This window comes from Branchiostoma belcheri, unplaced genomic scaffold (genome assembly GCF_001625305.1).
Source record: "Branchiostoma belcheri isolate BF01 breed outbred unplaced genomic scaffold, Haploidv18h27 scaffold5, whole genome shotgun sequence".
Classification (NCBI taxonomy): Eukaryota; Metazoa; Chordata; class Leptocardii; order Amphioxiformes; family Branchiostomatidae; genus Branchiostoma; species Branchiostoma belcheri.
Window position 1 is genome coordinate 8,076,362 of NW_017804131.1, and position 20,096 is coordinate 8,096,457.

Here is a 20,096-nt window from a genome sequence, read left to right on the forward strand (position 1 = left end):
TGCAACAGTACTGACATCAGTCACTGGGGGTGGGGTGGGGTGCGGTGCGGTGGGGTGGGGGGCAAAGTTGACCTTTGACTTTTTGCTGCATTTTTTTGGAGTAAAGGACAAAAAGTATACATTACTTATTGTGGTACGAGATCCCTTGACGAACAATTAAAAAATAAAATAAAAAAACAATGCGCCCTACCTGATTAGGCACCAAAGTCGGACTACTCGTGTTCCCACAAAATGTTGCGTTCTGGACAACGCGTCTGCGAAGCTCCGAGACAGTGGGAATCTCACTCTTCCTCTACAAAGCAAAGGGGCAGCTTAAGTTAGCTATAGAAAACACAGAGAGGTTTACGTCTTTAGAAATAAGTGCAAGTCATATCATATACATGTATGTAGGCTGACATCACCTTCTTTGGTAATTGTAACTTTGCAGCTGCCAGCTTTGGGTACATGGTCTGTTTCGTTGCCCGGAAAACGACTTCATCTCGCTGGTTGACCAGGATGTGAGAGCTGGTCACCACGGAGTACTTGCCGCTTCTCCCTGCGTCCTCCACACTGTCGATACAGAAGTAAGCTCTGACGGTTTCTCCTTCTGTTATAGGCCTCAGCTGCACGGCATTGAAAGTACCGAGATGAAATCGGGCGACTTCTGAGGACCTGCCATGAATGGAACACAGAAATTAAAACTATGAAAATATCATGCATAGTAGCAAATCTCGACTAAACTTAAACTCTTTCTTCTATCGAGCTACTTCTGATAAAAAAAATTAGCGGAAGAAAAAAAATTAAATTAAAATAGGGAAATACATGGATTGCTACATGGAAAAACTGTTCTCCTTAAATAAGAGTAATGATAATAATTACTTGTCTATGGTGTGAAATTGTACAGTTACTGTGCAATGCTATATATCTAACGCTTACGTGCTTTAAAAATTGCGCCTTTACCCCTTTGTATCTGCCTAGTTTTCATTGATGTGCTAAAGTAGCCGACATCCAACCACCCAACTTAACCCTACCTAGACCGGGGGGGGGGGGCTAAAAGTGCCCGCGCCAACTTTGATGTCACCTAGCGTCTGAACGGCTAGCCCTAGAACGATCAAACTTGGTGACTTTTCCTAGAATATTGTTGGCAACAATTCTTTATCATTGGAATAGAAAAATGATTATTTGTGTTGCCATTGCAACGGGTTTCTGACAGGCATTTTTTTGCTAAATTTAGTACTTTTTATTTCAACAATAGAATTTTATGGGTTTTATGTCAAGTTACTCATGGTTTCTAATATTAATAAGATCCCATATAATTTTATGTAAATTTTATCATTATATATGCAAACCAAAAAAAGCCCGGTCTAGGTAGGGTTAAACGAATTACAAGGAAAAAATATAAGATCAATTTACTTTGCCACAGCCAAAGATAGCGCCAATGTCGCAAGTAGATGGAAGGGAGGCTGGATTCCCGGAAGGTCCATCTTCTTTGCTGTCAGGTCTGAACTGTTCACACCCCGAGCGTTGAAAAATGAAGAGTCCCAGGCAACTCGCCAAGACGAATCCAAGGTGACAGGTACGATTCCTGTGGTCCATTCTCCTCCTTTGATTGAGTGACCTGTGAGTCCTCCTTTCCGTATCAGTGGAATAATGGTGCCCGAATTTTCATTGGATTTACCCTGCGGTCTATCGTTTATACGTACGGATGATTTCAATTCCTGGATCTTTCTGTGTGTCTCCAGGATGTGGGTAGCACTGAAAAGATGAGGAGGCCCAATGAACTCCCGGTACTCCTGGGGTGTTCGCTGATAGACCCTTACTCCTGCCGTGACTTGTTCGGCCCACTCTATCTCTTGTCGTGTAGGGGTATAAAGCTGGTTTACAAAAGGCACCAGCAATGGATGCACAATAATCATTCCTGTATGTGGAAAGGTAGACATAAAGCTTATCGATCAATGGGTGGAATCATACTTGATACTCCATTGATTAAGACATCCATTGATGTAGTTAAGATATCCACCTAATGATGTTGTCCTCCATCTTAAATAATCTATTAATCTATGACGTAAAATTATTTTAAACAATTACATGATATAACATGATATAACACAAGATATCAATAATGTTAGGAAGTGTTTGCAATCCAACATGAAAACCTGCAACCTTGTTAACCCTAGACCTAGACCGGGCTTTTTTGGGCTTCGTGGGACGGGGGAAGGGGCTCATTCGGCTCCACCTCTCAAAACTCGCGAACGGTATGTTGTACTACCACATTTTAGAACAATTTTATGTCGTTATGACGTAATACGAAGTCATTATGACGTCATTGGTGTGATTTTATTGGCCCAAACCGTATAGATATGCTATTCCCTTAAAACCCAACGGTTTACAACGTAACTGAAAAAAAGGTTTTTATTATAGAATAAGATGGGCATACTAAGACTTAAGTTGCCCATAGCAACACCAGTGACGTCATAGAATGACGTCATGCATATTTAAGCTATCCGCCATCTTGGATCATCAATCTTGCATTTTGAAAAAAAAATTGTTTTTGTTTTTTTAGATAAAGGCTAAAATACATTGAAACACACACACACACACACACAAACACACACACACACACACACACACACACACACACACATGTACACACACATACACACAAATATGTACTTTTAGTTTTTAGAATACCATCATATCCAAGAGTTTTTCCACTTGTAACGTCACTTTCCAGACGGGGAAAGTTGTCCACGTAGCTCACGGCGTCGATCGCTGCTATTCCGGCCGTTTTCGCGGCGTGCAGAATCTGGAGTTGAAAAGCATTTCCGATGGGACTGGTCAGGGGAGGTCTCTGGAAACAAGCAGCGATGTCCGCCCTCCCATTTATAAGTGCCGTCATGCGAGAGGATGCCTGTAAGGGTACATGGAGTTTTAAATCTCTCAATAAGGCCATGTTGATTTGATTATATGGATGACATCTATGGGATCCCCAAAACTGATGCGCGCGTGCAAATAAAAAAAATTTTTGCAATAAAAAGGTGTTTTCATTATGAAATCTACGTGGTCATGAGGGTTGAACAAATGGGACAGAGTATGGTTTGGCGAATAATCTACTCTTCAAATTCATTTCTTTACATTTTCGTCTTTTTTCGTTTGATTTCGGCATTCTACGACATTGGTATAGTTTTTACTTATTTTTTTTTGTAACTCACGGTATATTTTTGCTTATTTTGCAACTGTTTTGTACAATTTACAGTATGGTTGAAAACTTTTTTTTTTGGAAACGGCCGACAATTCATGCGCGCGCGGATGTCATCCATATAATCAAATCAACATGGCCTAATGTAGACTTCAAACTCGTAGTAGTAAGCTATTCCTGCAAGTGTTGTTGAATGATTCGCAATTCGAGAGTACTCGACGTAGGACCAAAAAATAAGGCTAAAGGATACTAGTATTTAAAAACATCGTAATTACAGAATTCTATCCTTAACTATGCAATTCACCAAATAACGATAATACCTTTTTCCTACACTTTTCCGGTTTAAAAGATTTCGGGAGAAAGTCGCCTGCAGTTAGGGAACAAGCTGGTAGGCCTAGGGCGACAAAACCCGCACCACTCATCTCTTTTTAGGAAAAGCTGTCTGTCACCAAAAAACCCAAGACTATAGCATGTTTAAAACAAAAGATACAAAAACCAGAAGTCCTGCTGCAGTACCAAGTTCAGCCACCTGGGGCCCATATTTGACCTCAACCTTTGTCTTTCTACAACCTACCATTATACCAAATATAATAATCACAATCAATAAAGGCTTTCTGAAGTTATGCTGACTACAAATGTGAGGAAACAGAGAAACACATACACAGAGAGAGAGACAGAGAGAGCGAAAAAGAGAGACAGAGAGGGACACCAAAAACAATACCTCCATTTATTATGAAGGTTATTACATAGAAATAACCTTTGCAATGTCTGGTGTGTGCCAAAGTGCTTCCAATGTCTCCACTATGGCCATGATCTTGCAGTGACCGAGAAGCAAGTTTTTCTTCTTCTCTACCTCTGACAGGACTTTATCGATTTTCCTGATGTCATCAGAAGAAGCGACTTTGGGTGCGATGAAGCCCGTCAGGTCGAGATGACAGAGGGCGTCTGCTTCCCTCCTGGTGACGTCGTCCGTGATGTTACTGAACCGCACGTACACAGTCTGGCCGCGGAACATCCTGCTCTTTAGCGCCTCAGCGTACAGCCTTACGGTAGACTCTTTCTTATCTTTCGGTACCCCGTCTTCCAGATCCAGGACGTAGGCGTCGGCCCTGGCCTCCCTGAACCGTTGAAGACTCTCTTGAGAATTCTTCAGAACAAGCAAAGACCTCATGAGAGGGGAGACTACTGATGACCGTCCTCTGCTCAAGGGCCGCCAGGCGCTAGGCGATGTTGTCGTCAGCATTATGTTGCGGACACAATTCTGCTGCATCAGTCTTGAAATTAACGCCATGTTGGCACAACTGTGGAAAACAAGACGAAGGGAAGTCAGCGAAAGTCAAGGCAACGTTGATACAAATACGTCGGTGCCATTTGGATCAATGGACTTTAATCGTAAGTCAATTATATCGAATTCTTGTATATCTTAGGGAGGGGGACTATTGCCAATTTAAAAAAAGATACATTAGAAACGTGCCATTGTCTTCTTTCAAAGTTGACGATATAAGTATGCTACGAGAAGTACAAGTGCCATTTTTAATTAATACATGAATAATCTCCTCGTGAATTTAAGGTTTTGTTAATAATTTACAGGAGAAATACTTTTGGGGTAGACATGGGAAGTTCTTTAGTTACAATAAGTTTCAGTGATTTTAAGATGTGGCCAAAACCGTCAACTCAGATCCATGAAAAAACATAGGTATTTTTTTTTTCAGATTTCTTACCTAACTTGACTAAAATACTAGCATTTTTTTTGATGACGGAAATAATTACCTTCATAACATGTCATGGAGGTTATATTTTCAGTTGCGTTAGTTATTCTGTCTGTCTGTTGGTCAACAAGATAACTCAAGAACAGCTTCATGGATTGGTTTCATACTTGGTGCGTGAATAGGATGTGACAAAAACTACAAACAAGAGTTCCGAGATCTCATACCTCAATGAAATATGGACTTGATATGTACATGTCAATTCCTTTCTTAATTATGCAAATTACCTCTACATTAACATAATAGATGCATCATGATGTTAATTTTTCATTAACCCTACCTAGACCAAGGGGGGGGGGGCTGAAAGTGCCCGCGCCAACTTTGATGTCACCTAGCGTCTGATGAACGGCTAGGGCTAGAAATTGATGACTTTCCTAGAATATTGTTGGCAACAATTCTCTATCAATGAAATAAGATAAGAATTGTTGTGTTGCCATGGCAACGGGTTTCTGACAGGCATTTTTGCTAAATTTAGTAATTTTGTGTTTCAACAATAGAATTTCATGGGTTTTATGTCAAGTAACACATGGTTTCAAATATTAATAATATATCATATAATTTCATGTAAATTTTATCATTAAATATGCGTAATTTATGCTAATTTGATGACGTCATTGGCCAAATGACCCCCCCCCCGTCCCACCAAGCCCCAAAAAGCCAGGTCTAGGTAGGGTTAAATTATACATGTCCTAAGTATGAAATCATTTACCATTAAGGGGTGATAGAATTTTCACATTAATTAGGCAGATTAGAGCAGTATTTGCATAATTAGTATCTATTGATAGTTCACCTGCCATAGATTATAAACATTACATGTATCAAAGCCCCATGATGTAAAACACTGAAATTAAAGAATTTCCTCATCAATTATGCAGATGAATTTATAATTTGCATAATTTGTATCTAATAGTGTAGATCTCTGTCTAAGCTACCCACATACCAAAAAGGATGAATTTACATTGATTCTATATGAAGGTATCTGCTCTAAAAGGTTTCGCCAGAAACCCCCCTGCAGATCCAGGACAAGCTGCTAGGTGGACAAAAACCACACCACCTATTCCTGACAGGAAAAACTATCTGTCACCAAAAAGTCAATACCATATAATGCTCAGGACAAATGATACAAAAACCAGAAATTCTGCTGCAGTACCGAGGTCAGCCTCCTGGAGGCCCATATTTGACCTTGACCTTAGTCTTTCTAAGACTTACCAACATACCAAATATCATCACAACCCATAAAGGCATTCTGACGTTATGCTGACTACAAATGTGCGGAAACACAAACACACAGACACATACACAGACAGACACACACACACACACACACAGACACGCAAAAAAAACAATACCTCTATTTTTTATGGAGGTGATGAATAGATATGGGGCCCCTTGGTGGCTTCCCTTGGTTCGGCAGTACAAAATCCGGTTTTAATATCTCGCGATCTGGACATACTATTGTCATGAATTTTAACTGGTAGATGCTGGTTCTAACAGGGTTCTACATGTTCCAACAGCAGAAGGCGTTGGAAGATCCCATTACTGTATGGAGGTATAAACTATTGGAACAAAAATTTTGGACAGGTGTGATTTAAGAACAGTCCATTTGTGCGGAAGGGGGTAGGTCCATTTTCGTACGGGGATGTTGTAAAGCCTTCCGAGCAAATGTCGGTCTTTCAAGTTTAATTTATTGTTTTCTGAACTCAAATTACAATATTTTGCGCATAAAATTTCCTTCCTTTTGGGCTGTAAGTCATGGAGGAAGCAAAGACAGTTTATGGGTGTAAAAATGAACTTTTCATGTTAAAATGCCAGCGGGGAGTTGGATATTTCACCAACCATAGCGATTCTTCTAGCGAAGCACCAATCATAGTGATTCTTGAGTTATCGAATGTGTTAAGCCCTTTGTGCACTTTTTTGTCAGATGACTCGACCGGTCTGTTATCTCTCAGGTAGGTACATTTAGTAGCAGACTGAGTACCGTCCATTTATGCCATACTCTCACAACAAACAAGAAACAGGAAATCTGTATGTCGCAGACTCACAGTGATTTGCTTAGATATCCTTTCCTTATCGCGATGGCTGTCACTCATTCATTCCGTGTGTCGAGCTCGCTCCGAATCTGGCCACAATGACTATGTTTACAATTTAGGAAAACAACATAGACTAACTCGCTAATCATGACAACTACTTGTCGGTCTTCCTCTCGTCATATAGCTCTATTAACCTAGGACCTGGCAATGTTGCCAAACCGGTTTCTTCCCTCGTCACCAAGGTGAACCCTGACCTGCACCGCCCGACAGCGCCAGACCTAGAGTCTACCACAAGAAACCTAGGGGTCTGCTAGTTGGAGAGATTTGACTGTACGTAAGTTATTGAAGCTATTCTTTTATACTGGTCCGATTCTTGGGTCATGAACACTACGAGATCCAAAAAAACTTGACGGTACTTACACTACGATGTTGCAGGTAGTCTATAACCATGGAGGTATTTTTTTCTACCTCCATGCTATAACATACCCTGGTGTAAACACATCACAAATTAATAGTTATATGGAGCATTCCCAAACATTACCACGGTAGTAAAAAGACGTCGGCTCAGCCTCGCGAGTCATGTGACTCGCGGCACAGAACCAGCGGGTCGATTACTACTCTGGACTCCAGAGGCAAAAAGGATAACTGGGCGTCCAATCACAACACTTAAAGGTTTTATCCAGTCTTACACTGGTCTACAAGGATTGGAACGTTTGTCTGCTATGAAAGACAGAAAGTACTGGCGACAAAACTTCACACGCTGCACCTCAAAAGAGGATGAGTAAAGAGAAAGAAGAAGTTATTTCCTCTCTTTGCAATTCAGAAGTTCGAGAATTGACTTCTATATATCACTGAAGGTTTGTCAGTGTTGCTTATTTACTTACAGTTCTTTATCTGCAACCAGATGTTTGGCGGCTACAAATCAGTATGATATGGGCAAGATAGTGTCCATTTGCCACCTGTTTTGGCTGGCGTAAAAGAAGATACCAGTACAAGAAAAAAATCCCGATAAAAACACGCCGAAAAAAGCCGAAACCTTCACCTCTGTTCACAGACTATAGAGTCCTAACGCGTGTATCTTTACAGGTCAAAAACAACATATCTGCGGAAAAAGAAAAAACACCCCCTGTCATGGAAAGACTACTGAAGACAATGTTCTCAAGACGCAATATGGCCAAAACTTCCATATATGGTCATCTAAAATCAACGAATGTATTCATCATTTCTTTTTTGTAGAGAGGGAAATGTAACAAGAATATCCCTTCTTAAATTTCGTTTATATAAGATTTGTAGCGTTTTAATAGTCATGAGAGACAGCCACTAAAATGTTCTCTACCCCTAAATTTGGGTAAAGCGTGCATGGGAGCTGTGCGATGTGTTATTGCTGCGTCCTCAGATGCTGTAGTACTGCAGCGTTGAACTTCGTGGGTTCCGCAGTATCTGTTATTTCTTGAGGCAAATTATGGTTTATACTTTGGTAATAAATGTATTAAACATCTAATTCATTATTCCATATTTTTATGATACCAAAATTCTTTTAAACTCCTTCGCTGACTTTCATTAAAATGTTACTTATTGCAATATTGAAAGGTAGAGACTGGGATTAGAAACTAACATTTAGAGCTTAAAAATAAATAAATCTAATTATCATCGTTCTTGTATTTGTGACTGTGTGCATTTTGTTTCTCTTAGTGGGATAGTTTAGAGTCATGGAAGTCATCACATTTCAGGGTAGAAAAATATACATGACGTCTTCTGAATAAAGCAATCTGTAAAATATTGACACCCTGTCTTAACCTGTCACATATTAGGTGAAAGGTTGACAACCGTGCCCGATCACAATTATCCGAAACTGCATTTATTGTCGTTTGATGAAAACACACAAGGTAGTGTATTAGGCCGTGTTTAAGTGAAGTCACCCAATGCGCGATTCGGGTAACTCACATTCCTCACATCTGGTCCACGTGCCACACAATCCTTTAAAACCGTGTCCGATCTCAATTCGCTTGAGCTAAATTTATTGTTGTTTGGTGAAAACTCGTAGGTAGCGTGTTATTAATGTCAGAGCCTGAGGTCAACAACCTGTTTGCTGGTGCCCCCCTCCCAGCGTACCTCGGCCGAATGCCGACGTGGTCCCACCAGAGGCGCTGAAGCTCGTCCTAGAACGGACACATTATTTGACCATTACTGCTCTTTTAGTTGCTGCCACGTAAAATTTGGTATAGCATACAGAAATGTAACCCCTTAATCCATGACCAGGTGAAGTCAGATTGAAATCACATTGCGTTCAGACGCAAATCGCGATGAGGGAAAACCAATTCGAAACCACGTCTAGGAGTGGTTTGGGATCGAGGCGCTTTCAATGTGATTTGGAGCATTGGAACATCTCATAAAAGGTCGTATTCGCGCATATAAGTCAACATCTCGTCTGTGTTTTTTTAATGTTATGTTGGAAAAGATATCTTCTGCAACAGGCAAAATTTTGATGTAACAGTGACCAAAAACCCAACGAAAATTGTGAAAATTGGGGGTTTTGCACAGGCGCAGTACGTTCTGCCGACGTGCTATGGTCTGCCATCTTGGATTTTAGCCAATCACGTCATCAAATAAGTATAAATTATGCATTTTTAATGATAAAATTTACATAAAATCATATGTTATGTTATTATTAAACGGGATGCTATTAATATTAGGAACCATGTGTAACTTTACATAAAATCCATAAAATTTTATTGTTAAACCGAAAATTACTAAATTAAGCAAAAACTTGCCTGTCAGAAACCCATTGCTATGGCAACACAAAATGTCATTTTCTTATTTCAATGATATAGAATTGTTGCCAACAATATTCTAGAAAAAGAACTTTTCACGCCCATCCAACTAGAGGCAGAACAGATCCTTTGTCTTCTGGGTATGTCCTAAATCATTATTTATAAAGTCCTAGTATTGCCGAGAATGGTTCCTTTTTAACATACCAATGTATTCATTGTGTTTTTTTGTTTGTGTGCATTAATATATTTTATTTATTTATTTACTCGGCTTACAAAGAAGCCAGGGTGTCCCAACTAGTCAAAGACTAATACTAAGGGACACCCTGGGGGAAAGATGAAAATTGTTAGACATACTAGTACATAGGAATACATGTTACAAATTACATACTTAGTGAGATATACAGTTATATACAATGGTGCAATAATATTACATAATTTTATAAATACAATTATACAATGGTCCTAGTATATATAGCACGTGGGCAGAACGTACTGCGCCTGCGCAGAACCCTGTATTTTCATGATTTTCGGTGGATTTTTGGTCAATGTTGCATTAGAATTTTGCCTGTTGCAAAGGATATCTTTTCCTGCATAACATTTGGAAACTACAGACGGGATGTTAACCTTATATGCGCTAGTACGAACTTATATGAGACTTTCTGTCGAAGTGCTATGTAGAATACATTATGGGTTTCGCGCAGGTGCAGTGCGTTCTGCCAACGTGCTAGTATATTATATGGTTGCCGAGGTACAAAAAATGTAATATGATGATATGTCACTTGGAAGGGAGTTCCATAAAAGTATGGCTCTGTGGAGGAAGGCATTCCGTGTTCTACAACTTTTGTGTGCATTCATACAACAAATATCGTCCATATACATGTATGGATGTGTCATACACACGTTACGAAATTACTACATAGAAAAGGTATTGTATATTATTGAGAAAAATATACAATGTTGCTTCTGCTAAATGCAAAATGCATTATCAACGTTAACATGGTATTACCTGCCAACTTTGATGATGCATTATGCATTATATTGCTCAAAGTTCAATAGAAGCATTTACTATTTTTTTCTATAACGATCAAGGTCAGATACTGACATAAAATGAATTGCAAGTGTTAATTTTGACTCCTTAAAACTCTAGTCCATGTATGATCTTGTATTAGTCCATCCGTCTCAATTACAAATGCATCTATCAGCAAACCTACAGTACGATATAGCTACTGGAACAGTTATTACAATATTCCTCTATTCGCTACTGTAATCACCATTATTAGATATACTGCGTGACATTCACCAAATACGCAAAAAATACATAAATAAAACTCTAGTCCATGCATGATCTTGCATTAGTCCATCCGTCTCAATTACAAATGCATCTATGAGCGAACCTACAGCACGGCAGTGCTACTGGAACAGTTATTACAATATTCCTCTATTCGCTACTGCAATCACCATCATTAGATATACTGCGTGACATTCACCAAATACGCAAAAAATACGCAAAAAAAATCAGTACTTTTAATGTGCCTAACAGTAGTTAAGAACAATAGGGTGGGTCACAAATATTGATTACAACTGCACATGCATAGTAGGATTCATTTTGGGCAATGAAAAACTGGAGAAGAAAAATGAAAAAATTAATTGTGTGAAATGTGTAAATTTAAAGTTTAAGGCTTCTTAGAAGTTACCAAAGACGTGTACACATGTATAAACATAATAAAGCACGGCATTGCCTGTTTTGTTTACGTTTTGAAATTAAACCATTCCTTTAACAGTGAACTATATTGCAAAGCCAGCCAACGTAAATAATAACAATTCGGTTACATGTCGGTTGTTTGTCATAATACATATAGTAATAACATATACAAAAGTTGGTAAATGACTAATGAGTCGTGTTTAAGATTTTGATAAAATCACACAAGACAGTGAAAAAACTCTTACTCCACAAGGTGTGTTTGAACCCTTTCGAAAGGACAATAAGGTCGGTCGTTAAGTGTTTCGTCTACTTTACACAGTTGCAGAAATGTTTAACAAGGAATAAAAGCAAAGGTAAGATTTATCCAGTGGATAAAAATTAATTTTAAAGGAACGTCTTGAAGGCCTATTTGTTTATATTTTGCTTTATATTATGCACCTACTTCTTACAACATAAAAGGACCTGCTTTCGTTTCCAAATTCCCATGATTTGGAATTTTAAATGAATTCATGAGCTTTTAGGAGGAGGGGGTTCGAAATAGCCACAGATACCCCCAAGAAAGGTAAACCCTCTGGATATCCTGTCATTGAAATTATTAAGGGACTGAAGGGCTGCCGGATGTGTTTTGAATAGGATATGGTCCGACAGTTGAGGAAATTCAGAACGCCTTGAAAAGACTGAAGAACCACAAGACTCCAGGCGTGGACGGTGTATTCAATGAGCAACTGAAATATGGTGCACCTGGCTTGACGAAAACCCTGGAAACTCTCTTCGCCAAGATTTGGCATGGCGAGGCTATCCCCGAGGATTGGTCCAAAGGCATAATTGTTGTATTACCAAAAAAGGGGGATACTACACACTGCGCCAACAATCGAGGTATAACGCTTAGATCAACTGCCTCAAAGCTCTTTCAAATTATTGTCCTGGGACGTCTGAATGAGGGTCTGGAAAATCTACTGAGGGACAATCAGTGTGGCTTTAGGAAGAATAGATCGTGCATCGACCAGATTTACTCCTTGCGAACTATCATTCATAACAGCATCGTCAACAACATAATATTCCCCTGTACATAAACTTCATTGACTTTAAAGCTGCTTTTGACAGCATCAACCGTGAATTCATCTGGAAGGCCTTTGCTTTTTATGGATTGCCAGGGAAATACATCAGGGTTTTGCAGGCCTTCTTCCACAAGACTGTCAGTGCAGTGAGAGTGAACGGAGAGGAATCAAACTGGTTCGATGTGACATCTGGGACTGGACAAGGGGACATTCAATGGCCCCCAGTGTTTAATGCTTGCATAAACCTGGCAGCACACTTAACTGAGATAAGCAAACAAATCAGTACAGGTGCAGTGTTGCAGCGGGATAGTCATGGCAAGTCGACGGTCTCTGTTTTGGATACGGACTATGCTGATGACATGGCTTTACTTGACAACAAGAAACTGGGTCTACAGGAGACAACTGATCTGTTATGCAAAAACAGTGCTCTTGCGGGACTTAAGGCCAACGCCAAAAAGACGCAAGCTATGACAGTCGGCAAGCATATTGCACAGCAACCTTACACTGAAGAAAGCACACTCAGGATCACGGTAGATGGACATCCCGTGGAGCAGGTTACTCACTTTACTTACCTGGGAGGTACAATCAGCAGTAATGGGACAATTGACTCTGAAATTTCCAAACGGATTCAGAAAGCTTCTGGTGCTTTTAACTTACTTGGTAAGATCTGGAACAACAGGAACATCCTTCAGTCGACAAAATTTCGGATATACAATGCTGCTGTTGTCACCATACTTACCTACGGTAGTGAAACTTGGACTACTACCCAGGTGCAGATAGCGAGACTTGAAACGTTTCACCAACGCTGTTTGCGCCGTATCCTCCGCATCAGATGGTATCACCGGGTACGGAACAGTGATGTATTACAACAAGCACAGTTAGTGAACATAGCCACAACCGTAGCTCTCAACAGGCTTAGGTGGTTTGGGCACATTGTAAGAATGCCTGAAGAGCGGCTGCCCAGGTATCTACTAGACTGGAAACCGAACTATGGGCGACGCTCTAGGGGAAGGCCTAGGAAGTCATGGAATAACTGTGTCCTGGAAGATGCTGTACTGATCTTAGGGAGGCCTAGTACCAGTCTAGAAGAGTTAAAGGAATTAGCAAGAGATAGGAAGGAGTGGAGAGGACTGTTGAGGAAGAGACGAGTTCTGTGCGCAGGCCACTCGAACGAATGACTCGAGGAGACCTCAACAAGTACAAGTAAGTATGGTCCTTAGATATTTGTCTCGTTTTGGGTTGTGGTCCTGGCAACAATGATTACATGTGGCTAAGTAGTCTTCATAAGATAGACTAGTCTTATAGCACGTTGGATGTATGTATGTCAGTAGATGCCATTAGTAGTACCGTGCATAATTGTCCGCCCAATTATTTTTGCTATCATATCCACGGTTGATGACCTCATATCGTATGTTTAAATGTTTCAAGCGCAAATATTTTGATCTGGAAGCCATGTCGGTTTGTTACCTTACGAAAAAAAACTTTTAGGGGAGGTACTTGGTAAGCAACTTGTCGGGAATTTTTGGCAAAATTGATGAGTGCTGAACGCAAAATCCTTCCAACGGAAAGTCACCGTAAACATCTTTGAAATGACTATTCAAACATTAAAAATGGCCTCAGAGTTTTTGGGGTTCTATTATTACATAACCGGTAGCATCAGTTGGCAAATCGCGGTCTTTCTTTAAAGGTTGGTAGTGGTGCAGGTTGTCAGAGACATCTACTGGCTCCCCACAATGACTGTTTGCTGGCATCTCATACAGGACATCTTCTGGTGTCATATATATGGCACCATCTGGCTCCACATATGTGGGCTCATCATCATCACAGGGAGGGGGGAGGCGGGAAGGGCCATCTTTGTTTCGAGCAGAGGGCTTCTCTTTGGTGGGATCCCCTGTACCTGTACCTGTACCTTTAGGGATATTTGGGTTGCGTGGTGTTGCCGCGTCTACGCGCTGATTGGCACCCTGCTTCACACACCAATGAGAATACCTGGCCTTCCCCTTGCACCAGATTGCAAGGACGATGGCAACAATAATAAGAGTGCCAGCTACTGAACCAAAGATAGACCCTATGAGAGCTGGTATTGGGGAACTGAGAATAGACTCGTGAAAACCAGCGGTTTCCCGTTTGTCAGAAGGAAGAGGTCTTGCTCTTTCCGTGTGGCCAAATAAAGAAGACATACTAAACACTGCTGATGAAATAAACGGTTTTTGGGTGTTCTCTGGCAGTGTAGAAAATATGATTGTCTCATTACAGATCAGCTGTTTCGGATTGATATTTCTAAGTTTTTGCATGTAGAAAATGGAAGGTTTGGCACATTCTATCTGAGTTTCGATTGAAGCAGACCCGTCCATTTTCATCCTTAGTGGAGCCATCTTACAGTCACACTGAAAGGGGTTATTGCCAATATTTACCGTAGGAATAGACACCAGGATGTCATACACCGGCAGAGGAAGGACAGATATCTGGTTTTGGGACAGGAGCAACTTCTGCAACGCTGGTAGATTTGCAAACGTGCCTTCCTGAATTATTGTTATCTTGTTAAAGTACAGATACAACAAACGTAGCTGAGGTAAATTGGTGAATGTACCTGAGTGAATTGTTGTTATCTGATTGGATGAGAGGTCCAAGGTTTGTAGCTCAAGTAGATTTGCAAACGTTCCTAGCTGAATCAGTGTTATCTGATTAAAATGCAGATACAAATTGTGTAGCCTTGGTAGATTTACAAATGTACCTGCCTGAATCATCGTTATTTTGTTGTAGTTTAGGTACAACCTTTGTAGCTGTAGTAGGTTTGCAAATATACCTGGCTGAATCGTGGTTATCTGGTTGGAGGTCAGATATAGCCTTTGTAACTTTGGTAGATTTAAAAAGATACCATGTTCGATGTTTGTTATTTTGTTTTCGGACAGGTCCAACTGGATGATGGATACTGGGAGGTTCGGAGGGATTCTGGTCAGGCCTTGCCTGGAGCATCTGAAGTTTGATGCGGGTGCACAGCTGCAGCAACCTTCCGGCATGTTGAACTCCTTCAGGATGATGAGAAGGAAAATCAACACACGTCGCAGCATTCTTCCCATGTCGTCCTGCCAACTAAATAAAGCGAGAAGCCTCTCTGTTAATATCTCTGTATCTAGCATTAGATTAGACCATATCTATAGACGGGGTGGGGTGAAGACTAACATGTTGCATTCCAACAAAATAAATTCTTAGCGCTAAAACACACTGTATAGGGGCATACTCCGACAAAAGGTTTGGGTTGGGATTAATTTATTTGGTTTACTTCTAGGCTTTATTCGGGCTTTCTTTTTTGCACTGGAATTTTTTAAGCAAACCAATTTGCCTTCAACAATATTTTCTACTTGTGGTATGCATATATATCGGCAATGTCGCCAACGGAGAGCACAACTAACCTCCGAAGATGACATTCCAATGGGACCCTATTGCTCGTTTTAAAATCACGCGAGCTCTCGCCGGACCTTGCTCTCGCGAGAGTAGATTCAAAATGGTGGCGGTATTTTGAATGGGGTCTATTGCGGTCTTAGCAGCCAATCAATTACGTAAAAAATGGCCCGTCAAATTGTAGGACATTGAAATGGGAACTGGTGCCGGAACCAAGACTAATTTTAACTCCCTAAGAAAAAAAATCCGGACCCCTTTTCAAATGTGACCTAAACAAAACCTTACGGGTACGTGTATACAAGTTAGAGGTGTTAATTGTCTGATGCTTCCTGATTGAAGTTGGTTGCTTGAATATTAACATATCTGTTGTTTACTTGCTTCGGTGATATATTCAGGGGGCCATTTGGACCTTTTAGAGGTGATGCTTGAATTTGTTTATTTGTTTATTCCGATTTTTCACAAAGTGAAAGAGAGGGCAAGTTGACCTCCCCAATACAAAAACACATATACAACATCATAAGCAACATCAAAATTTACATGGACAATAACAACAAGTATAAAAATACATCAATATAGAAGCTTGGAATTAAGCTTACAATTAATAATATGCTTTATTTTGGAGCTCCAGAGCAGGCGAGTAAAATAGAACCAAAAGATTAACATGATTCCTGTGATATAGCAGCCAAACTCAACAACCCGAGGAGCAAACAAAGGCAAGATATTGGGCAGGGCGGTGTTTTAAACAATGAATATACCGACTGCATTCCCCATATACTTACGTCATGTACATTTATTTTTATTTTATTTTACGACATTTTTATACTGTCATTTGAAGTAAACTTTAGGTTATTACCATTTTTTACCAATATCCTTGCAGTTTTTAGTTGCTTTTGTTACAGGGAATTTATTTCGGGCATAATGAACACAAGATGTCAACCTTATTTTCCTCTTTTACATATCAATTTATATACTGATTTTGCCTTTTTTTGTTCCCAGTCACTGCATGGTATCTGAAATCTGCATTTTCAGAGTGAATCTATATCTATTGTCCTTAGACTCTACTCAACTGTCTAACCTCGATAGACTTAAAATAAATACAGTGTGATTTAACTTGAAATTCTTTAACACCTGGAGGTTTATTTCAACTTACTTTTTAGCTGGTTAGGATACCATTAGTTGATACTTTCTATCTGGACCAAGAATGCCCCAAGGATAGGTTGTTGTTGCTGTTTTACCTGTCAGAGTCGAGTCTGAATCTTATAGAATACCTAATTGCTTGATTTATTTTGCTTGCAATAAGGTTTTACCCCGATGTCTATCCTTGAGTGACTTCTAAATAACCCTAAGGTAATTTGACATGAAAAATACTTACCTGGAGGTTTAACATAACGTACCTTTCGACCTGGTCTGGATATCTTCAGTTGGCACGTTCTTTTCGGGCTTATAAGGCAAGAAGGGCGGATTTTAGTATCCTTGTTGCAGTTTTGCCTCTCAGAGTCGAGCTCTGTTGCTGTGACGCAGTAGCGAGTTGAAACAATGTCTCATTGGTTGTTCTTATATGGGCTTGTTAATTGTCTGAATCTGAAGTCACGAGTGACATGAAGGCACGTGCTCAAATGAACATTTCAAAGCGCCATCTGTCGATATATCTATCAACTTCAGCTTGTCTCTTGTGCCAGGCGATGGAAAAAGATTGTGATGACATCGTTCATACTGAGGTATAAAATCGAAATCTGATCTAGCATTTTCATATGAATAACACCCTTTTTAAGATATAGCCCTTAATTGTATAAATAATCACTACATTCTGTGCAATATAGGCATTTGCAAAACCAAAAAATAAATAAACAAAAAAAACTCTTATAGTTGTATTTGTTTGTGTTTTAGGACTAGGCCATTTTGATATGATTATATGAATGACATCATCTGGGAACTTCAAGACTGATTCAAGCGTGCGAATAAAAAAATGGCGAGAAAAAGTTAATAAATGTTGAATAAATGGCTAAACACGCAGAATATGGTGTGGCAAAATAATAGGATCTTCATTTTTATTTCTTTAGATTTTATTTTCTCCATTGGAATTGATTTTGGCATTCAGAGATACTAGTATCGTTCTCCAATATTTTTTGCAATCTTCAACATGTACTACTAGTGTTTGCTAATTTTGCAGTTGCTTTGTATGATTTACAGAATGGTTAAAAACTTGTTTTAGTAAATGGTCAAAAATTCATACACGTGCGGATGTCATCCATATAATCAAATCAACATGGCCTTACAGTACTAGTTTTTTCCAGGTTCTAAACCGCATAGAAATTTTGCAGCATTAAGATGAAATTTCTAGTCACTGTGTCAGAAACACTGCTGCACAAGGCACGACTTGAATGCAAATGATCCTTCTCTCCTTTCACATTATTGGCACGTACCAATGTACATGGACCTGACCTACATGACCTATAGCTAGTGGCCCAGGCCAGATGTTTCTCAGTCATGCAAGGCTGGTGACTAAGCATGACTGAATGGAAACCACGTAACACTGCATACATACAGAAACCAGTGGTAGTTTCACATGAGGGTCTGCGTGGCCTTTTCCAAATCACCTAATCATAGATTGCTATTATTCAACGTTCAACCTACACTTTTAGTCACAAATAGGCATATAATTAGTGTAAAATTATTTAGGTACAGTACCGGTACTGAGGGATTAGGTCTTTTGGACCTGTACCCAATCTTCTGCAATGTTTCTATTTTGGTCTTGGTGGCATGGGTGGTCTCATTCCTCTGGGCGGGGGTGGAAGCCTCATGCCTCTTGGGGGAGGGCCGCGTGGAAAACCTGGTCCTGGACCTACAAGTGGTAAAACAGCAGTGTCAGCAGGTTCTAACACTAACAGTGTGCCTAAAACAAACAAATAAACAAACACACAAGCAAACACACAAACAATAACCAGTATGTGGATTGACATCATTCACAGGAGACGCAATACTGTATATGGGAGCTAGGAGGCAAAACTAAAACAATGTGAGTTAAAAGTGACTACGACACAAAGAAAATTCAACATTTTCATAAAATAAAGATGATCACAGAAAGCTCCTCAAAAGATGCTGCCTTCCATACTTTCCTGTATGTTTGTTCCTTGAACACAAAATTTTCTGTATTTAGATGAAAATGTGTGTATTTATTTCCTGGGCTAGCCCTTAATTGTATTAATAATCACTACATTTTATACAATGTAGGCTAGTTGGGCAGCCTTGGCTGTATTTGCAAAACCAAAAAATAAATAAACCAAAAAAACTCTTATTGTTGCATTTGTTTGTGTTTAATGACTAGGCCATTTTGATATGATTATATAAATGACATTATCAAGGAACCTCAAGACTGATTCAAGCGTGCGAATGAAAAAAATGGCGAAAAAAAGTTAATAAAGGTTGAACAAATGACTAAACACAAGAATATGGTGTGGCAAAATAATAGATTCTTTATTTTCTTTAGATTTTATTCTTTTCCGTTGGAATTGATTTTGGCATTCAAAGATACTAGTATCGTTTTCCAATATTTTCTTGCAATCTTCAACATACACTATACTTGGTGTTTGCTAATTTTGCAGTTTCTTTGTACGATTTACAGTATGGTTGAAAACTTTTTTTTTTTGGAAATGGTCGAAATTCATACACGTGCGGATGTCATCCATATAATCAAATCAACATGGCCTTACAGTACTAGTTTTTTCCAGGTTCTAAACCGCATAGAAATTTTGCAGCATTAAGACAATATTTCTAGTCACTGTGTCAGAAACACTGCTGCACTAGGCAAGACTTGAATGCAAATGATCCTTCTCTCCTTTCACATTATTGGCACGTACCAATGTACATGGACCTGACCTACATGACCTATAGCTAGTGGCCCAGGCCAGATGTTTCTCAGTCATGCAAGGCTGGTGACTAAGCATGACTAAATGGAAACCACGTAACACTGCATACATACAGAAACCAGTGGTAGTTTCACATGAGGGTCTGCATGGCCTTTTCCAAATCACCTAATCATAGATTGCTATTATTCAACGTTCAACCTACATTTTTAGTCACAAATAGGCATTTAATTAGTGTAAAATTATTTAGGTACAGTACCGGTACTGAGGGATTAGGTATTTTGGACCTGTGCCCAATCGTCTGCAATATTTCTATTTTGGTCTTG

At 39.6% G+C, this 20,096-nt stretch overlaps 1 protein-coding gene across 1 annotated transcript in view; it reads right to left on the reverse strand.

Annotated features, from left to right (window-relative positions):
• Positions 1-4,469, reverse strand: part of LOC109480178 — a 14,533-nt gene extending 10,064 nt beyond the window's left edge. Inside the window, exons 1-5 of the mRNA XM_019782341.1 lie at positions 3,936-4,469; positions 2,671-2,890; positions 1,393-1,897; positions 402-651; positions 191-292 (exon numbers count right to left, since the gene is read on the reverse strand). Coding sequence (XP_019637900.1) covers positions 191-292; positions 402-651; positions 1,393-1,897; positions 2,671-2,890; positions 3,936-4,469 — 1,611 coding nt within the window. The remainder of the gene's footprint in view (positions 1-190; positions 293-401; positions 652-1,392; positions 1,898-2,670; positions 2,891-3,935) is intronic.
• Between the last annotated feature and the right edge of the window lie 15,627 nt (positions 4,470-20,096).